This window comes from Manis javanica, chromosome 7 (assembly GCF_040802235.1).
Source record: "Manis javanica isolate MJ-LG chromosome 7, MJ_LKY, whole genome shotgun sequence".
NCBI classification, from domain to species: Eukaryota; Metazoa; Chordata; class Mammalia; order Pholidota; family Manidae; genus Manis; species Manis javanica.
This window is the reverse complement of record NC_133162.1, coordinates 130530891-130548384: the sequence shown is the minus strand read 5'-3', so window position 1 is coordinate 130548384 and position 17494 is coordinate 130530891. Positions and strand designations below refer to the sequence as shown.

The window sequence follows — 17494 nt, the reverse complement described above, 5'->3', positions numbered from 1 at the left end:
AAAATATTAGAATTAATTTGTTGAAAGTAATTATATGGTTGAAGAGATCAACAAAGAGAAATCAGTTATTTTTGTCATCACAACAAATGATAGAAAATCAAATTTAAAATAAGGTATCAAAAATAGTGTAAAAATATCAAATATCTAAGAACACATCTAATAATATATGTGCAAGGTATTTATTCAGAAAACCATTACTGCAACAAATTAAAGATATAATCAAATGGAAAGATACAGAAATTTCATGGATTAGGTATGTTATTTCTAAAAAATACTATTTTTCTCTGAACTGATTTATAGATTTAATTCAATTGAATCAAAATTCCAGCAGGTCTTTGTAGAATTTGTGAAGTTAATTCTAAAATTAATAAATTGAAGAACAAAATGAAATACCTTGCAGTACTGAATATTAAGACTTTTAATAAATCATAGTAATTAAGGCAATGTGATATTGACATAAATATTGATAAGTAAGCTAATGGAATAGAAGAGAGAAGCCAGAGAAGAACTGTGGATAGATAAACAATTGGATTAATACAAAGAAATACTGAATAGTGAGGAAATGATAATCCTTTCAGTGAATGAGGCTGTGAAAATTACCTATTTATATGGGAAAAAAATAAAACAATCTCCACGTCTTCACACAGTAAGGAAAAAAAAATCAGCTTCGAGTGGATAACAGATTTAAATGTTAAAGGCAAAATATATTTCTTGAGTAGATAGGGACAATTTCCAAGCAGGATATGGAAATATAATCATAAAAAGATAAATTTGACTACACCATAGATGAGAACTTCTGTTTATCAAAAGATTCCATTGAGAGGTCTAAGATGTAAGACAAACAATGGGAGAATATACTTACAAAACATAACTAACAAAGAGCTGGAACTAAATATAAGATCTCCTATAAAAGAATAAGAAAAAGATAGACAACCTGTTATAAAAAAGGACAGCAGACTTGAACTGGCATTTACCAGAAGAGGTTCTCCAAATGGTAAATTAACACATGAAAATGTGCTCATCTTTATTAGACATCAGAAAAGTCAAATTCCACCATGAGATACTGCTGTATACACACCAGAATGTCTGTTGTGAAAATTCCAATAATCTCCGAATTGTCAAGGATGCTAAGAACTGGGGAAACTTATGCATTGTTGGTGGTGAAATTGGTGCAATTAATTGAATAAACTGGCAGTCTCTACGAAAGCTGAACATATGCCTTCCATGACCTCACCATGCCCCTCCTGCATATACACCATCCAGAAATGCATGCACGTGTGCACCAAGAGAAGTCTACAAAATACTCACTGCAGTGTTACTAATAATGGTCCAAAGCTGGAAATAGCCGTGATGTTCATCAGTACTAGAATGGATAAATGATTACATACAATAAAAGAATTAAAGAACTACAGCTACTTGTACAAGCATGGAAGAATATCGTAAAAAAAATATGCTGAAGGGAACCTAGCCAAGCGCAAAATGGTCATAGTGTATGATTCCATTTACATACACAGAACCAGGCAAGCTACCCTGCTGTGCTTAGGGATGGATCCTTGCGGTTAAACCATGAGTGGATTACTATGAAAATCTGGGTTGGAGGGAGGTGCTTTTCGAGGACTGGCAATATGAATTTCATGACCTAACATCATCAGTGTTTGCATTGTGATAAGCAAAATTGCCTTGTGATCATGCAATTTTGTTTGCAAAGTTTTATGTATGTTATCTTCCCCAATATAAAGGCTTGCAATAATTGATTTGATGAGAAAGGGAGAGAGTAGAGCAAGGGAGACATGCTTTCCTTGAAGAGTAGGTAAGCTAGGGTCTCCCGGGAGAGGTGGAAAGGCAGGTGGAAGGGGGCAGAAAAGGCTCACAGTGAGTGAGGGGCCAGGAGACAAGCTCCCTCTGCAGTTTTACAAGCTCAAGTCAAAAGCGACAAGTGCTACCCGGAGGAGGACTGCTCTTGGGTACCAAGATATCTGCCTTATTGTTTCAGACATCTTTGTCAGTGATGGAAAGGAAAATCTCCCCTTTTATCTTCCCTTTTGATAAAAAAGAAAGCCTCTGTATTCTCTGAGGCTGTACAAGGACTGATAGTATTCTGCACCTTTTACATTGTGTAGTTCTTTATTTAGAATCATTTTTTTCTAAACCTCTTGGATACAAAACCTAGTTCTTTGGTTGGCTTGATTCAAAAAATGTGAATGAGCTAATTCGAATATTTCTTGGTGCTGCTCCTCAAGGTATCTCGGAGTAAATTCAATATTTAACACCAGTCTACAAGACAAAATTATTTAGGTTCCCATTACTCGGAGACGTGTTCTTTTTGTTTCTGCCCCTGCTGACTGCCGGTATTATAATTTTTACCCATGGGGGTTAGAGGAAGAGCATAATGCCTGCAAATGATTATTCCCTGGATTTTCACTAAATGAGAAAATGCCTAGAGAGGGGAATACAATTGAGATCTTGTTCCGACCAGTGAATACTCTTTCTTGAGGTTAACATGCTGGAAAGTGGAGCGGGATACAGTTAGGAAATAGTACTTCCAGTGATTCCAAAGACATATACTTTCCACCTGTCCTTTTTCTCTAACAGAAAAATCCCAGCATGCTCGTGTGTGTGTGTGTGTGTGTGTGTGTGTGTGTGTGTGTGTGTGTGAGAGAGAGAGAGAGAGAGAGAGAGAGAGAGAGAGAGAGAGAGAGAGAGAGAGAGAGAGAGAGAGAGAGAGAGAGATTCATTGGAAGTAGGGAGGGAATAAACCCGAGCCATTGCTTCACCCTCCTGGTAGAATGCTCAAACTACACCAGTTTCAGAGGAGAAATGGCTGCCTGCAAGAGTTTTGGATGAAAATAGGACGATGTTGTTGAGGAAGATGATGATGATGATGAAGTTTATTTCTTTATGTCTTTAGTTTAAGCCATCAGCAGATACATACCTCTTACTGAGGTGGAATGACCTCAGGGTATCTGTGCGCTTTTACATTAAACTCTCATTACCAGCACAAAGAATCCAGACCATAATTCAGGGAATTGGGTGTGAGTGAGGGTTTTGCCTGGCGGCGAGGCCATCGCATCTCAGTACCTGCTAGCTGTCACCACGATTAGTATTACTAATTTTACTCCTCAGGAGAACTGCTGTTTCGTCCTGGCTTGGACACTGCACTGTATGAAGGGTCCTGGCCACCACACCCACAGTGCGGCCCAGGCCAGTACTGATTTTATTAGGCCTGAATTTTGACACCAGTCAAGTGAAGTATATGCATTCCGCGAGCTCTTCGACTTCAGATTTCCTGCATTCATGGAGTCTCCAGGTTTGCTCACTGTCTGACCAAGACGTCAGCAGAGGATGGTGCCATGGGGTTTTCACGTTTGCAGGGTGGGGGTGTGGGGGGTGAGCATGGACATGCAGGAGGGGGCTTTGCTGGTTTCTTCAGGAGGCAGTGTTTTCCTTTCCCCAGGCAGAGGTTGTGGAGGTTAAGGAAACCTGCTGAAACAGATGCCAGGGATAGATGTTACCTAATTTGGTCAAAGAACATGGAGCGTGTAAAACATTTGGAAGTCCTCAGCAGTGCACTGGGATGGGGACATGCAGGGGGAGAGCTGGAACCGAGTATCACCTAGGATTTCTGAGTAGAGTTGCTGCTTCTCAGAGGCTGAGCATAATGGAATGACAGCAGTGCTCCCTTATCTATGGAGGATACAGGCCAAGACCCCCAGTGGATGCCTGAAGCTTCTGGATAGTACTGAACCCTATATATATTTAATGTTTATATATATAAAAATATATGTAATGTTTTATATAAGATATGTAAAAACATTTGATATATTTAAAGATATACACAATTTCTACATATACATATGATAAAGTTTAATTTCTAAATTATGCACAATAAGAGATTAAGAACAATAACAATACAGAACAATTATAAGGATTAGTGCAGTAGAAGTTACGTGAATGTGGTCTGGCTTTCTCTCAAAATACCTTACTGTTGTGCACCCACCCTTCTCGTGATGATGCGAGATGATAAAATGCCTCCTGATGAGATGAAGCCAGGTGAACGGCTGGAGGCACAGTGTTAGGCTACTTCTGCCCTGATACTGATACCCAGAGGGGGGATCGTCTGCTTCCAGACCTTGGTTGACTCTGGATCACGTAACTGGTGGAAAGCAAGACGGCTACGAGGGGACTGTTGCATCGTTTCAAGTAGTCTGGGTTTTTGAGGGAATCTTCTGGGTTGGAAGCTTAACTGCACCAATTACCTGTGCTATGTTGCAGAAAGTACTCTATGGCTTTAAGCGCCAATTTCCTTACCTGTAAAATGGGATAAATACCTAATTTAGGAGGCTATTGTAGGGGTGGAATAGGACAAGGCAGAGTGGGGAGTGAGAGCTGATGTTACTAAAATAAAATTAATAGTTTTTCCCAATTCTCAAGACCCCTTCAGGTTTACCCATGCCCAGGAATCCTCAGGGATCTCAGGAGTGCATTGCACGCCCTGCTCGCCCACCCACCCTTTCCCTCTCCCGCGCCCGGCGCTGGCTGAGGAACGGAGGGAAGACGGGGCGCGCGGGCCGAGTCTGGGGCACACCTGGCGCCCGGGCCCCCGGCCTCCCGGCTCGGTGGGCCTGTCATGGCGGCCCGGCCGTAGCTCAGGGGATCCCCAGCTTAGTATGAATGGAAGGGTGCGGAGGCCAGGCTGCCCTGACGCCCGCCCGCCGGGCGCCCCGCGCGGCCGCGCAGCGCACAGCGGACCCGCCTCCGGCGGCGCGGGCCGCCCTGACCTCGGGCTCAGCCTCGCGCCGGGCGCCCACCTGGGGAGGCGGCCGCACGGCCTCGGGCGCCCGCAGCCGAGGCCCCGGCGCGCTCCCCGCCCCCTCCGCGCCGCGCCCGCCCGCCCGCCGGCCGCTCCTCCCCTCTCCCCTCCCTCCCCGCCCGCCCCGCCCCTCCCCCGCCGCCTCGCCGCCTGCTCCGCCGCGCGTCTCCGCCGCCCGGGCCCGGAGCGCCGGCAGCGAGGCCACCGCACCTGCCGCGCGCCCGGGCCGCCGAGCGGGCCCCCGGCCCCCGCCGCCCGCCCTCCTTCTCCCCCCGCGCCGGCGCTCCCGGGGCGCCCATGGCCACTTCCCTGCAGGATGGGCAGAGCGCCGCGGGCAGGGCGGCCGCCCGGGACCCGCCGCTGGCCGCCCAGGTGTGCGGCGCGGCCCGGGGCAGGGGCGACGCCCGCGACCTGGCGCCGGCCCCCTGGCTGCACGCGCGGGCGCTCCTGCCCCCGGCGGACGCGCCCCGCGGCGGTGCTGCACGCAGGTAGGCAGGCTCGGAGGGCGCGGGGGAGTGTCCTGGGCGGGCAGCCGGCGAGGGGGGGAGGAGGCGGGCCTAGGGGGGAGCATGTGCCCAGAGCCGGGCCAAGTTTGTGAAAGTCTCCGAAGACAATTCCCTCTGAGCGGGCTGCTGCCGGGTCGGCAGGACATTGCGATCTCCCAGCGTCTTATAAATAGCATCACCGTTTCATTGAGAGCTCCAGGTCTCTCTCGCCTTTCACGCCCATCGGTGTGAACTAGGAGGCCAAACCCCAGGCTGATCACCCCCCTTTCCTCTTTATTCCTGGCCTGCATTAAAGTAATAATAATAACAACTCTTTCTATTTTATGTTTTTAAAAAACCAAAGCGTAAATGAGTTCACCTCCCACATAGAGTGTTCCAGCGACCCGGCAGAAGCAAAGAACGGATGACATTTGAGCAGTCTTGCAGTTCAGCAGGAAAAGAATAGAGGCTTTAAAAGGTTTCTCAGTCTCCATAGCATTCAGCACTAAGTGCCTTTAGAGTTCATAATTTTGCACAGACTTCAGCAAAGAGAAAGGTTGCAACAATACACAAATCTATATTCATAGACTTAAATGATACTTTTTTTTCCTTCAGATTTTTCAAAGTGCTTCAACTTCATTGAAGTTAAAATTATTCTGCAGTGGACTAGAAGTACATTTACACCAGCCAGTTCTCTTCACTTACCTCTTCAGCACTGCCTTGCAGCTTAGTATCTATAAGCACTTGAAAAGTCAACAGACTGTGTGTGGGCAACATTGTGAATGAAATTTGAAGTGAGATGAACCACAGCTATAATTAATAAACCATAACTTCCAAAAGTGATTAGTAAAATAGCAGAGGGATGAATTCCCTAAATGTTTATAGACTTTATCAGTTTAATGGATGCAGAACAATGTCTAACTCCTCCAAATGATGTTTGCATCAATTATTAGATAGTCTCTATTTCAATTTCAGGAAAATTATCAGAAGTGCTAGAAATGGCGTTTCCATGCCTGGTGATTACTTTTTTAAAGGCAAAAACCAACCAACCAAACAAACAAAAAAAATCAAAGAAAAAAAACACCTAGAAAAGAATACTATAAAAGATTGATTTATATCAACATTTTATTTTACCCACAGAAAGTACATCACAGAACTTTGCTGCATACTTTATATAGTATTAGTGTTGTCACAGCATGCTACATCTTGGCCTTCCCTTTTTAATCCTGACAGCAATTACATTTTACATTCTGTTTTATGTAAATTACATCCTATGTTCTCTTGGTGTAGGAGAAAAGAGAAAGATCTTGATGTTCTGGAAATGCCATCTATTCCAAACCCTTTTCCTGAGCTATGCTGTTCTCCGTTTACATCTGTGTTATCAGCAGGCCTTTTTCCCAAAGCAAATTCAAGGAAAAAGCAGGTATGCATTTAAACATTTTCTGATTAAAAAATCTTAAAGAGTTCTAAATCCATGTAGTCTTTAAGATATTCAGTAACTTAATCTTAACAGAATTAGCATGCCTATTTTAAATAACTCTGTTGACTGACATTTCTTTGACATTATTTCCTTTGGGGCCCTTGGTTTTCACAGCTGTATAATGGGAATGTTAAAACCTAGCTATCAGTCTTTTGGGACCCATTAAATGAAAGCATATATGTAAAGTACAGTATCTGGGTACTATTATTATTCAGAATAGTTGGGAGAGTTCTATGTGATAATAGATTATCAATCTTAGGTTAGAAATTGGGGGTGCAGTGGTATTGAGGTGAGAAGGGGATTGGCTGGATTCTGTAACACCTTTATTCTCTGAAATTTTCAACCTAAGCCAGCCTCATTTATTAAAGTGATACAGTGGATCTGCGGCAAAAGGTAATTGGAGTTTAGGACTCAACATCTCTTCGTCATCAGGGAATTCCTGAATTTGGAGACTGCTGGCTACAGGAGGCAGTTCCTGTGTAAGTGGTGATCAGAAGATGGACTTAATTTTTATGCTTTCCTTTCTTTTCACGTTTTCAGTTCGGGACTGCCAAGCAAATTAGGGTCCAAGAACCAAGTAACTATGAGGAGATCCATCAATGATTATACATTTTGTGAGGAGAAAAAAAGTCAGTGTATTTTAGGATAATCCCATCTTTTCTTAATATTTTCCTCCCAAGTTTGAATCAGCAACACAAAGATAGGCTTCATTAGGCAACGTGTACCTCATTCTTGCAAGGGGAGAAGCGATAAATTTAAACAACTGCTTGTAGTGAGGGGAGGGACAATGAACAGAGAGAAGACAGTTGATCATGTCCTCTCATCTGTTGTTCCCTTTCCTTTTTTCTCAACTTTTACTACCTGTGATGGGTTCCGGGTAATGTGGGTTTATAGTTTTAGGAGTAAAGGACATACCCTAGGAAATGGATGACTTCTTGATAACATGCAGCAATAATAGAGGCATTAGGGAAGCATTACATGGAAAGTTGTGTTGTGATGGAAATCCAGTCCAGCAAGGCATATACACCTTTTTTTTTTTTCGGCTTGGGAGGTGTTGAAATTTAATTGGTGCATGTCCCTTTTGGATAAGGATTGGAGAAAGTGGGAGTAGTGTTCCTGGAGCAGAGGTATGTTCTGAATTAGCCTTTGATGGGGGAGGCAAGTCCTTAAGTGGGCAGGACTGTGACTGTGGGTGGGAGGTGAACAAGGAGACTCTCTCCAGAGCTTTATTATCCGGGTGAGGTTTAAAGTCAGAGCCCAAGAAAATAGCCCTGCGGAAATGTCTGGGCTTTTGAAGAGCTTGAATTTGGGGTTAGGATATGAGATGGAAGTGTGGATGATAGATTTGCTTGTGTGTCCCGGTGGTGGAAAAAAATTGATCTTGGATGGTTCCTGTGATCCAGAATGGGAAAAGGAAATGTTTTGATAATGAAGTAATAGTCATCTGGAGAATTTAATAGATGATTTCTCTATTTATGGAGGGCCTGCTATGTTCGTTGCACCATCCTAGGCTCTGAGGCCTTGAGCTAAGCAAAAATGCCACCCAAGGAGGGGTTTACCAGGGTGGGCCTTGTTCTGGGCTGGGATTAGTGGTCAGGACTGAACAGAGGAAGGGGAGTAGAGGGAGAGAGGTGTGGGTTTACTTTTTCTTTAATTTCATCAATGAACACGGGGTGGGGTGGGGGAATATCTGGGTCTAGGAGATGTGTCCACAGGGCGGTGTTTGTTTTGAATAGAGAGAATAAGTGTTTTGTGCTTATGTTAATAGAAGGAGAGAAAGAGAAAGGGAGTGGCTGGGTGTGTCCTGTCACATCAGGGTGTGTCCTAAGGATGGGTAGTCAGCATCCTAGAGTAAGATGGCTGATCTGGGGAATGATAACATTTCTTTAGGTTTGGCAAATTGGTAAAATGGGAAAAGGGTGCTGTGTGGTGACTGACTCCTGCGGGTTTCCTGCTCCGGCCTCTGTCCTGTTTCCACAGTGACCTTCTCAGAAAGCAGTGCACCCGCAGACCGCTGCGCTGTTTCAGGCACAGAGCGTTGCGGCCCGACTCCTGGCGAAGGGCCCTTCCTGCTGGTCTCTTCCTTGGCCCCAAGGGTTGGGGTCTCTATGAAGAGAAGGATGTCCCAAAGTTGGGGAAGAGGAAGAGTGCGTTTGGAACTGATCCTTTGTTTTTATTCCTTTGAATATGCTCAATTCTTTGGAATGAGTGAGTTTCGGGAACAGAGGACCCTATGTCAGTAATTTCCCAAACTCAGTATCTTTGTGACACAATTCACTCCTTTATGAGATGGTATTTCTGGCCCAGTTATTTCTGACCTTCAGTTGAGCCGATGTAAATAACTGTATATGGTAGGTTTCTGCTGATTATTATTTATGGTTGAAACATCACAGGAGCCCCAATGTCTCTTTTCTTTATATTCTCACTTTTCATTTGTTTTGTTTAGCCGTTTCAATCATTATAGCCATTTTTGTCTCCCCATAGAGTGAAGAATTGCGCTTCTTATTTACAAATAAATGACCAGAAAGTTTGAAAGCATCCAGACTAGAAATGTTAAATTGAATGTGGCTTTTCAAAACCACAGTCAAAACTCATTTTACAGGCCATAAATTTTTTTTTTCACAATTTAAGATGCCTACATAATGCATGAGTGGAAAAGTACATTGAAGCCACAAATAGGATATGCTTTATCTCTTTTTGCAAATAAAATGTCTCAAAGTTTACAATACTCTAGGCTTTCAGTATTTTTATTGTAAAGTAAGAGCCAGGATGAGATAGAGTATGGATTCTTTGAAAGCCTCTCCCCCCTTTTTTTTTATAATACTGTCCAGATATATTTCCTAGGCATATTTTTTTGTGTGTGTTTACCAATAAAGCAGATTTAAACTTCCATTGTACACATGATCCATAAGAGTTTTACTTAAAATTAAAATTTTATATTAAAAGTGACTTGTGATTTTAGATATCTCCTTTGCTTTTTTTCTATTTCTTACTGAAATTTACCAGGAAATCATCCCTTAGCACTTATTATTTGAAGAAAGGGGAAGAGATCTTCAGTCCTTGCAGAAGAATCAGTTCTTCTCTTGAGTTTATCTACCCCCACGTGATTTTTGGGCTTGGAATCAGCTTCTGTAGAAGCTCTGGTTAATTGCTTCCCAGGACTATATAGTATAACAAATTAAAAATAAAGCATCTAAAGATTTTAAAGATAAAAAGACACCTATAAAATACCATGTGTCATGGAATTTTTGAGCTGGGAGAAATCTTTGAGATCATGTAATGAATGCTCTTCTTTTACGTATGTGTAAATTGAGGCTACGAAATGCCCTGTGGCTGATAATGGCATAGTCAGGACCTGAAATCTGGATTTCTTGAGGCTTTAGGACAGTCTGTTTTTAGGAAGGCAAAATTTCCAAGACATCGAGAACCGTAAGAGTAACACAAGTAATAAAGTCCTATGATTGTCGTTAGTTATAATTCAGCCTGTGATGCAAGAGGCAGCGGGACAATGCTGCTTATTAATACTCCTCTAAGGATCTGTATTCCTTTTTTTTTCCTTCCTCAAGTATAACTGTCCCTTTGCCTTTTTTTGCTTTTTTCCCTCTAGCTTTCTTCTCCATCTTTTCTCTACAATTAATATATGAAAAATCTATCAAGTAATGGGTTAGTCACCAAATAAGATTTTTGAGTACCGTTAATGACCAGCTTTTGTGTGTAACGTATGGTCCACAGTCACAGGAAGTAGGTCTGCATCCACATTTTAAGATTTTTTTTGAGACATACAAAAAGCAGAAATGACTTGCCCCTCCGTCTACACTTTAGATAAAGGGGGATGTGAAGGAATATCACGTCTGAGTGTGCTTTGCCCCTGACCTCACTGTTTCTGATCTATTCTGTATTGAATTGAGCCTTCTTGTGTATCTCAGAAAAATAGAAAATATCATCCAAATAATTCAGAAATTACTGTTCCATATGCTTTGCCTTTGAGTTCATTTTCTTCTCGCATGTCAGGGACTATCAAAGGAGAAGCTCATCTCTGTCACCAGACTAAAGAGCCTCTGATGTCATTCCTTTGTGATGTCAGCAATGATTCCAGTTTGTATAGTGCTGAATCTGTGGGTCCAGTGGGAATCTTACGTGGTCGCTACATTAACCAAATTTGCTTTTACTCATTTCTCTAGTATATACAGAGGTAAAAAGAAATAAATTATGCCCCCATATTCCCATGTTCCAGATTCAGCAATTATCAAGATTTTGCCTTATTTATTTCATCTGTTTTCCTCATTGACATTTTTATTGACTCTGTTGAAGTATTGTAAAGTCAGTCCTGGACATCCTATCACTGCATTCCTACCTGGTTTTTTATGCGTCTCTGAAAAACACACTTTCTTACATATCCAAAATGCCATTATTCCATACAAAAAAATAACAGTAATTCCTTGGTATCACTTAAAACCATCCATAATTAAATTTTCTCATTTGGAATGATACATGAAATTCTCCAGTTGCAAACTGGTTCTGTTTCATGGTTCTTTAAGATAGCTCTGTGGAAATTTAAAGTTATTTTCAGATGGAAGCAGCATCATAAGCTGTATTTAGCAACCCCCTCATCCCCCCGCCACTTGCCCCAGGCCATTTTATAAAATCCCATTTAATGTGAAATGAAACACAAATGTCATATTTATGCAGGAAGAATAATAGAAACAATACTTGCTCCTATTAGGGTTTCAAACAAATGTGTCTTTTCAACAGCAGTGTGCTCCTTTTGAATGTTGGCACTTGATGAATATCATTTTTCTTGGGAGGAATTTGAAAGTGCACAGATCTTTGTAGCAGTATTGAAACAGGCTTTAGAGCAGTACAGCTCAAAGTGTAGTCACTGGGCCATCTTCCTCAGACTCAAGCATTCCTCAAGTAGGGATGCTTGTTAAAAATATAGAGACTTGGGTCTCTTGCAAATAATACGTTAGTGAAGGGCATAGGAATGTGACTTCTCCCTTTTTTTTTTGCTTTGACATATGTACAAAAAAGGGGTACTATTAATCTCTGCCGTATTCACACCAATCTGATACTTCAAAGTTGTGGACAGTTTCATGTAACTGAGAACAGGTAGGCCTGTTACAAATGGACTTTAGTTGGTATTTTATCCAGGTATTGATTGTTTGGAGGAAACACAGCCTCACATGAACTAGCCTGAAAGGTTATGTTATAGTACCTGAAGGCCAAAAGTTCACTGATCACATGAGAGATAGGAATTGGGAATTAGGAAGTCAGCAAAAATCAAGGCAACCACTTTCTCCATTCTCTCTTTTGTCCTAGTCCTTCCACAATCACGGCAACCACACCTTCCAAATCTGTTTGTCTCTGACATTTTTCTCTGCACTCTTGATTGTCTTGATTGCACATCGGTGCCTGTGGCCTCAAAGGGCCACTCCACTGGGACAAATATTTCCTCCTGTTACTGGCTCAGCACTTGGTAAGTGACTTAGAAGTTGTCTGGAGAGAGCTGTTAGCCCGGAATGTCCTGTGCTTCCTTGGTCAGCTGTGGCCATGAGGACACAGGAACCTGAGCCCCTGCTCACTCGTCACATTCTGTGAGCAGGAAGGCGGGGCCAGCAGGTGTGGCCAGTGGAGGTGGGGGGAAACAGGATGCATGCCCCAGGGTAAAAAGAAGAGCTCAGACAAAATACAATGGAAAAAAACCAAATTCTTACATATGTATGATACATGGTGATCCCCTGATGAGCTTGGCTAACTTAAACTAGGCAGTCCACAGTGTCCAGTTCCTTGGCCTCAATTTGCTTGATTCACGTGAAGCATATTTACTTGGTAGTGGTGTTGGTTAATGCCACCCTGCAGTGATGGCCATCCTCTTTGGCCATCGTCCTGCGCTTGCACCTTAATAAGGTTCCTTCCACTCTGATGACAGGAGCTACCAACTCAGGATGCTCCCTACTTCATGCTAGTTACCTTCCCTTGTCACAGAAGACAGCTGTCTCTTCCTATTTTAAAACTTAAATCCCCTTGCAGATCTTCTGCTTGTCAAGGTTTTATTTTCAGCTTGAAGGTTGCCTCTAATGTGTGGCTAACTTGCAGGGCACATCTGCAGTCCAGCCTTTATCTGCAACATGGATTTTGCTTTTTGCTTGTTTGAAAGCTCAGCTTCTGGTTTGTTTTTTCCTAGGGGCATGTATTATGTTGTATCAAGAGAAGGAAAATTGGAGTCATTCATGTTTCAGTATAAATGTGGATCTTAATAGAAGAAAGCTTTCTGCAGTCTTAGAGCTGTTGCTGGAAAACATGGCGCGTTTATGGGATAGTGGTAATTCCACTGTATAAGCACACATTGTTGTGTGTGTGAGTTGGCATATGCAGCCCTGGCCATTGTCCTTTTGGCAGTCTAGGTACGGGAGCGCTTGATGGAGCAGCTAGGATATGGCCACAAATCTTTGCCAAGGCAAAGGAGCAGAAGGGAGCTTTCAACATCAATGCAGTAAAGATATGGAAGAGCTGATACGGGGAGAGCATCCTTTACTTTCTGTCCTTCCCTTTGGTTCCACTCATTTGATATTTTTCAAAGCTATGGAGAAAATAAACACAAACAGGAGGATTCATGTTCTTAATCAGTTTACAAATGCTCCTATCTATTCCAACTGGCTGTTTATTCACATACATTTTCCCATAGATGTTATGGTATATGTGGTGATTAGGTTGTGAGGTCAGTCAGTGAAATTTTTTAACGCATAATAGCTCCTAAGAATGGTACATTTGCAACATCTTGTGCACCGTGCTTTTAACAGTATTTCTATGGAAAGGGGTGAGTCAATATGATGTGCTGAAAGTTATTGGACTGGAATCTACAAACCTAATTTTTAATAACGTCCTGCTACTGATGGGTGATGTGGTATAAACCTGTTGCGTCCACGCTGTCTGGGCCTGAGAGTGCTACAGTTCTATTCTGTTCATAGAGCAGGTGATGCTGATGGCTCTTGGAGTACTAATGACTCCATGTGGTAGATCCAGCAGTCTTAAGAGGCTTCTCTGGTTTCACTGGCCTTGGAAGTTCCCTCTCCGCCTTTGCTCACATTTCCCACAGGGTCATTATACCTCCTTTGATAAGGAGCACATTTGGATGCCATGGAGAAGGAACCCAGGAGTCACCTTTATGGAAATGATGAGGGGCTAGTTAAACTAGAAAACGTGCATCAAAGTCAAGGGCCAAATATTAGAAAGAGAGCTGTCTGGGAGGGGCTGGGTTAGATGGGGAAGCTGCACTTGAATTTAGAAGTAAGGATATGAGATTAGATGTGAACATTTCAGATTGTCATGGTCCGGTGTACACCTGCCTTACAACCTCTAAGTCCCTCTCCTCTTCTCAGCCCTCAAGTCACACATTTAGTTGCTCAAGCCAGAAACCAGGGAGACCTCCTTCTGGTTTTTCCTCCAGTATTGCTACATCTTTCATTATAATATACTTGAATCCGTAAACTTTTCTCTCTCTCCATTGCTACCATTCCAATTTAAGCCACTGTCTTCCCGGCACAGGAGCCTCATAAATGCCCCCCCTTGCTTCCCTTTTAGCGCATTGGTCCTTTCTCCTTACACTTGTTGGAAGTGAACTTTTAGAAATGTAGATTACATCATGTCACTCCGCGGTTGAAAATATCTTGGTAGCTTAGAATAAAATTCAGATTTTTACCTTGGCCTATAGCATTTCACATGGTTTGGCTTCTGTCTGTTCCTTAATGTGCATTCTACTTAATTAATGTGCATTTCCACTAATTCTCATGTGCATTCTACTTTTTTGCTCATTCTAGTGCAGCCCAGTGGATGGGCAGGCCTACCTTTTTGTGAACATGGCACACTTTTTTCTACTTCAAGGCCTTTGGGTTGACTGTTTTCTCTGTTTCTCTTCTCGTGGTTCTTCACATAGCTGACCCCTCTTTATTCTTCCTTTGGGTTTTAGCATAAGATCATTTCACCAAGGAGGCCTTTTTTGACTAGTCTACCTAAAGTGTCCTCTATGCCTGTTTATTTATTCCTACCCCATCACATTTCCCAGTGTGTTTCCTTGGATTTACTTACCACAATCTGAACTGTGTCATTGATGAATTCGGCCTAATTATTTGTTGTTTTCCCTCCAAGTAGAATATCATGGGTTCATCATTCTTGGGTTCTCACATTAAAAGAATGAATAAGTAGATTGTGAAAGAGTAAGTGTTATTAATTCTAACTAATTGTATTTTGAGATATTCATTTGAATCATGATCAGTCATCTTACTCCTCTTCATTGAATAAAAAAATTTCTAATTCTATTAACAGATTTCTTATGGCAAAAATAACATTATATGCTAGGATCCTGGACCAGTGGGATTTAGCGGTATATATATCTTTTGCTTTCATTACATGCATAGGCAATTTTGATTATATTTCCTATTTTATTCATTATTCTTAATTAATGGAATTCTAAGTGAAAAGTGTTTGGTGGACCTATACTATCAGCTTCCTGTGTGTTAACAAAAATGCACAAATTTAGAAAAAATTAAATGAAAATATCAGTTGGATTTATAATGTAAGTCTCTCAGAGCAAGGGGTAAATGTTAGCAAATGTTTTAATTATTAACTGTTAATGTCACTGGTGAATGATTTAGGCCAGCACTTCTGACGTAGATAGAAATGGGAGACCTTACCCTTGAATATGCAAGACTTTCCAGGGATATGCAAACTCAGGTTTGAGAGCATCCATTTCCAGACCCTCTTGTCCATATGTACTTCGTCTGTATCCCTCAGAAACCCACCTGGGTTCCCAGTAACCTTCTCACCTGGGGCACAGAAACCTCCAGGGTATCACGCACGGGGGCAACTGCCTTTACTGACTGATCAAAGCACCACACATCAGAAGCGGTTCCTATCTCTTTATGATTTAAATGTATTTCTGCTAAGGGGCGACATTGTTAGAAATGAAGATTTTGACTTGTGTTGAAATGTTCAGAATTCAGATATATGATGTTGTGACGGCATTAATGACACTTTTCATTTTTTGTTTTCCAATTTTCACTGATTGACTTCAGTTCTTTCCTCTCCTGCCTGTTGTCTGAGGACGTTTGAGGGAGGGCTTCCTAAGAACAAAGCAGATACAGCATGACCGTGGGAAATACTGAATGCTGAAGGGACTTTTGTTATGTATTTAAATGTATCTTCTGCTATCCTCTGTCACATCAGCAGCTGAAAGAAAATGTGCCTACAGATACTTGATGTGAGGTTAGGCTGCGGGGGAGGCTCTCCTTGGAGCATAGATTTGCCTGCAGGCGGGTTCCTGGGGACAGCGCTCGGCACCCGTGCCTGTGGGAACGGACAGAGGGTAGAAGCTGGCGCTCAGCACAGCCGCCACACAGGCTTCAGCCCCGTCCGCAGGAGCTCCAGAGACGGGCTGGCTCTACAGAACTGCTCAGAATTAGGGCAGAGAGCCTGGGCCACCCAGGAAGGGCTTGACCTTGGACTCGGCCGCCTCCCTGATTGGACGTGCTGTCGGGAGGACTTAGCCAGGAGTCAGGATGGCTTAGTGGCTGACGCTGTTAACAGCTGGGAGGAGGAGGGTTTTAGCCTTAAAAGGTTGGATGGTGTGCCTAGCTCCACAGCAGTCAGGAATTCCAATTCTTTTAAATGTAACAGAAATCCTTTCTGAAACTACCCGGCTTTTTAACATAATTGGGATAAAACTCAGGGATATCATTTGTACATTTTTTTTTTTTAAGATTTTGTGTGTGTTATTCAACACCTTGGTTAAAACCTCTTTTATCAAATCGTATCATGAAATATATATTTAGTGCCAATCAAGCCCCATCCTATTTTATCATAAAATACTTTATAAGATTTTCTACTTTCTGTTAATAAAAAATATACTCCATGCTAGACTCTTTTTTTTTTTTTAAGTCTGTATACTTCATTTGCTTTCATTAAAAATGAGAAATTTTTGTCATGATGAATACTTCAAATTATGGAACTGTTTCTATTTTTTTAAAGTTGTTTATTTAATTACATCCAAAAGCTGGAAATCAAGGTGGAAATGTGTACTCAGAGGAACTCCATGCCTTTCCTAGCACTTCATCATACTCTTCAGAACTCTTAATTCTGTATTATTTTAATTTTGACTGCTTTCAGCTATTTCGTGCATAAAACATAAGTCATAATTAATTTTTAGTGTTTTTCAATAATTTTTTTCTCTCAAAATGCATATTGGTAGCTGTATTTGAACTGAAAAGTAAAGTTGGACTTTAGAATATGACAGAATATGGCAGATTTGGTTGATTGATTTGGAGTGAGGACATTACCAATTATATGGTTGATATTTTCCTTAAATTGAATAAACTAAATTTATAGCCCTAAACTTTTGATGAGGATATATATAAAGCACACTATAAGACAAAAAGCACTTTATTTAAAAAAATTGGAAGAAAGTCATGCAAAAGCCTCTCTAGTATGTTGTTCTGGTGAACGTGTGATAAAATTAACACACCCCGCCTCACAGTTCTTCTGAGTGTATTAGTTTGAACAAAGTGCATTTAAGAAAGAGGAATGTATCACAAATGGTAAAGCCTTGGGGATGAATTATCCAGAGCTTGAGGAAGTAAATGAATCTGATTGGGTAACAAATCTGTCAAGTCAAATAGATTCCAATTCATTGTTTGAAATCACGTTCTAAGAGGCCTCATGGATTTA

At 41.9% G+C, this 17494-nt stretch overlaps 1 protein-coding gene across 3 annotated transcripts in view; it reads left to right on the top strand.

The window, feature by feature from the left end:
• Nucleotides 1-4986: 4986 nt before the first annotated feature.
• The window catches only part of GRB14 (growth factor receptor bound protein 14), a 105876-nt gene continuing 93368 nt past the window's right edge, over nucleotides 4987-17494 (top strand). The window contains exons 1-2 of one of the 3 annotated variants that reach the window (XM_036996113.2): nucleotides 4987-5298; nucleotides 6586-6718. In XM_036996113.2, the coding sequence (XP_036852008.2) occupies nucleotides 5108-5298; nucleotides 6586-6718 (324 nt within the window). In that variant the 5' untranslated portion in view covers nucleotides 4987-5107. The remainder of the gene's footprint in view (nucleotides 5299-6585; nucleotides 6719-17494) is intronic. The other 2 variants (XM_036996112.2, XM_036996111.2) reach the window with 2 other exon arrangements.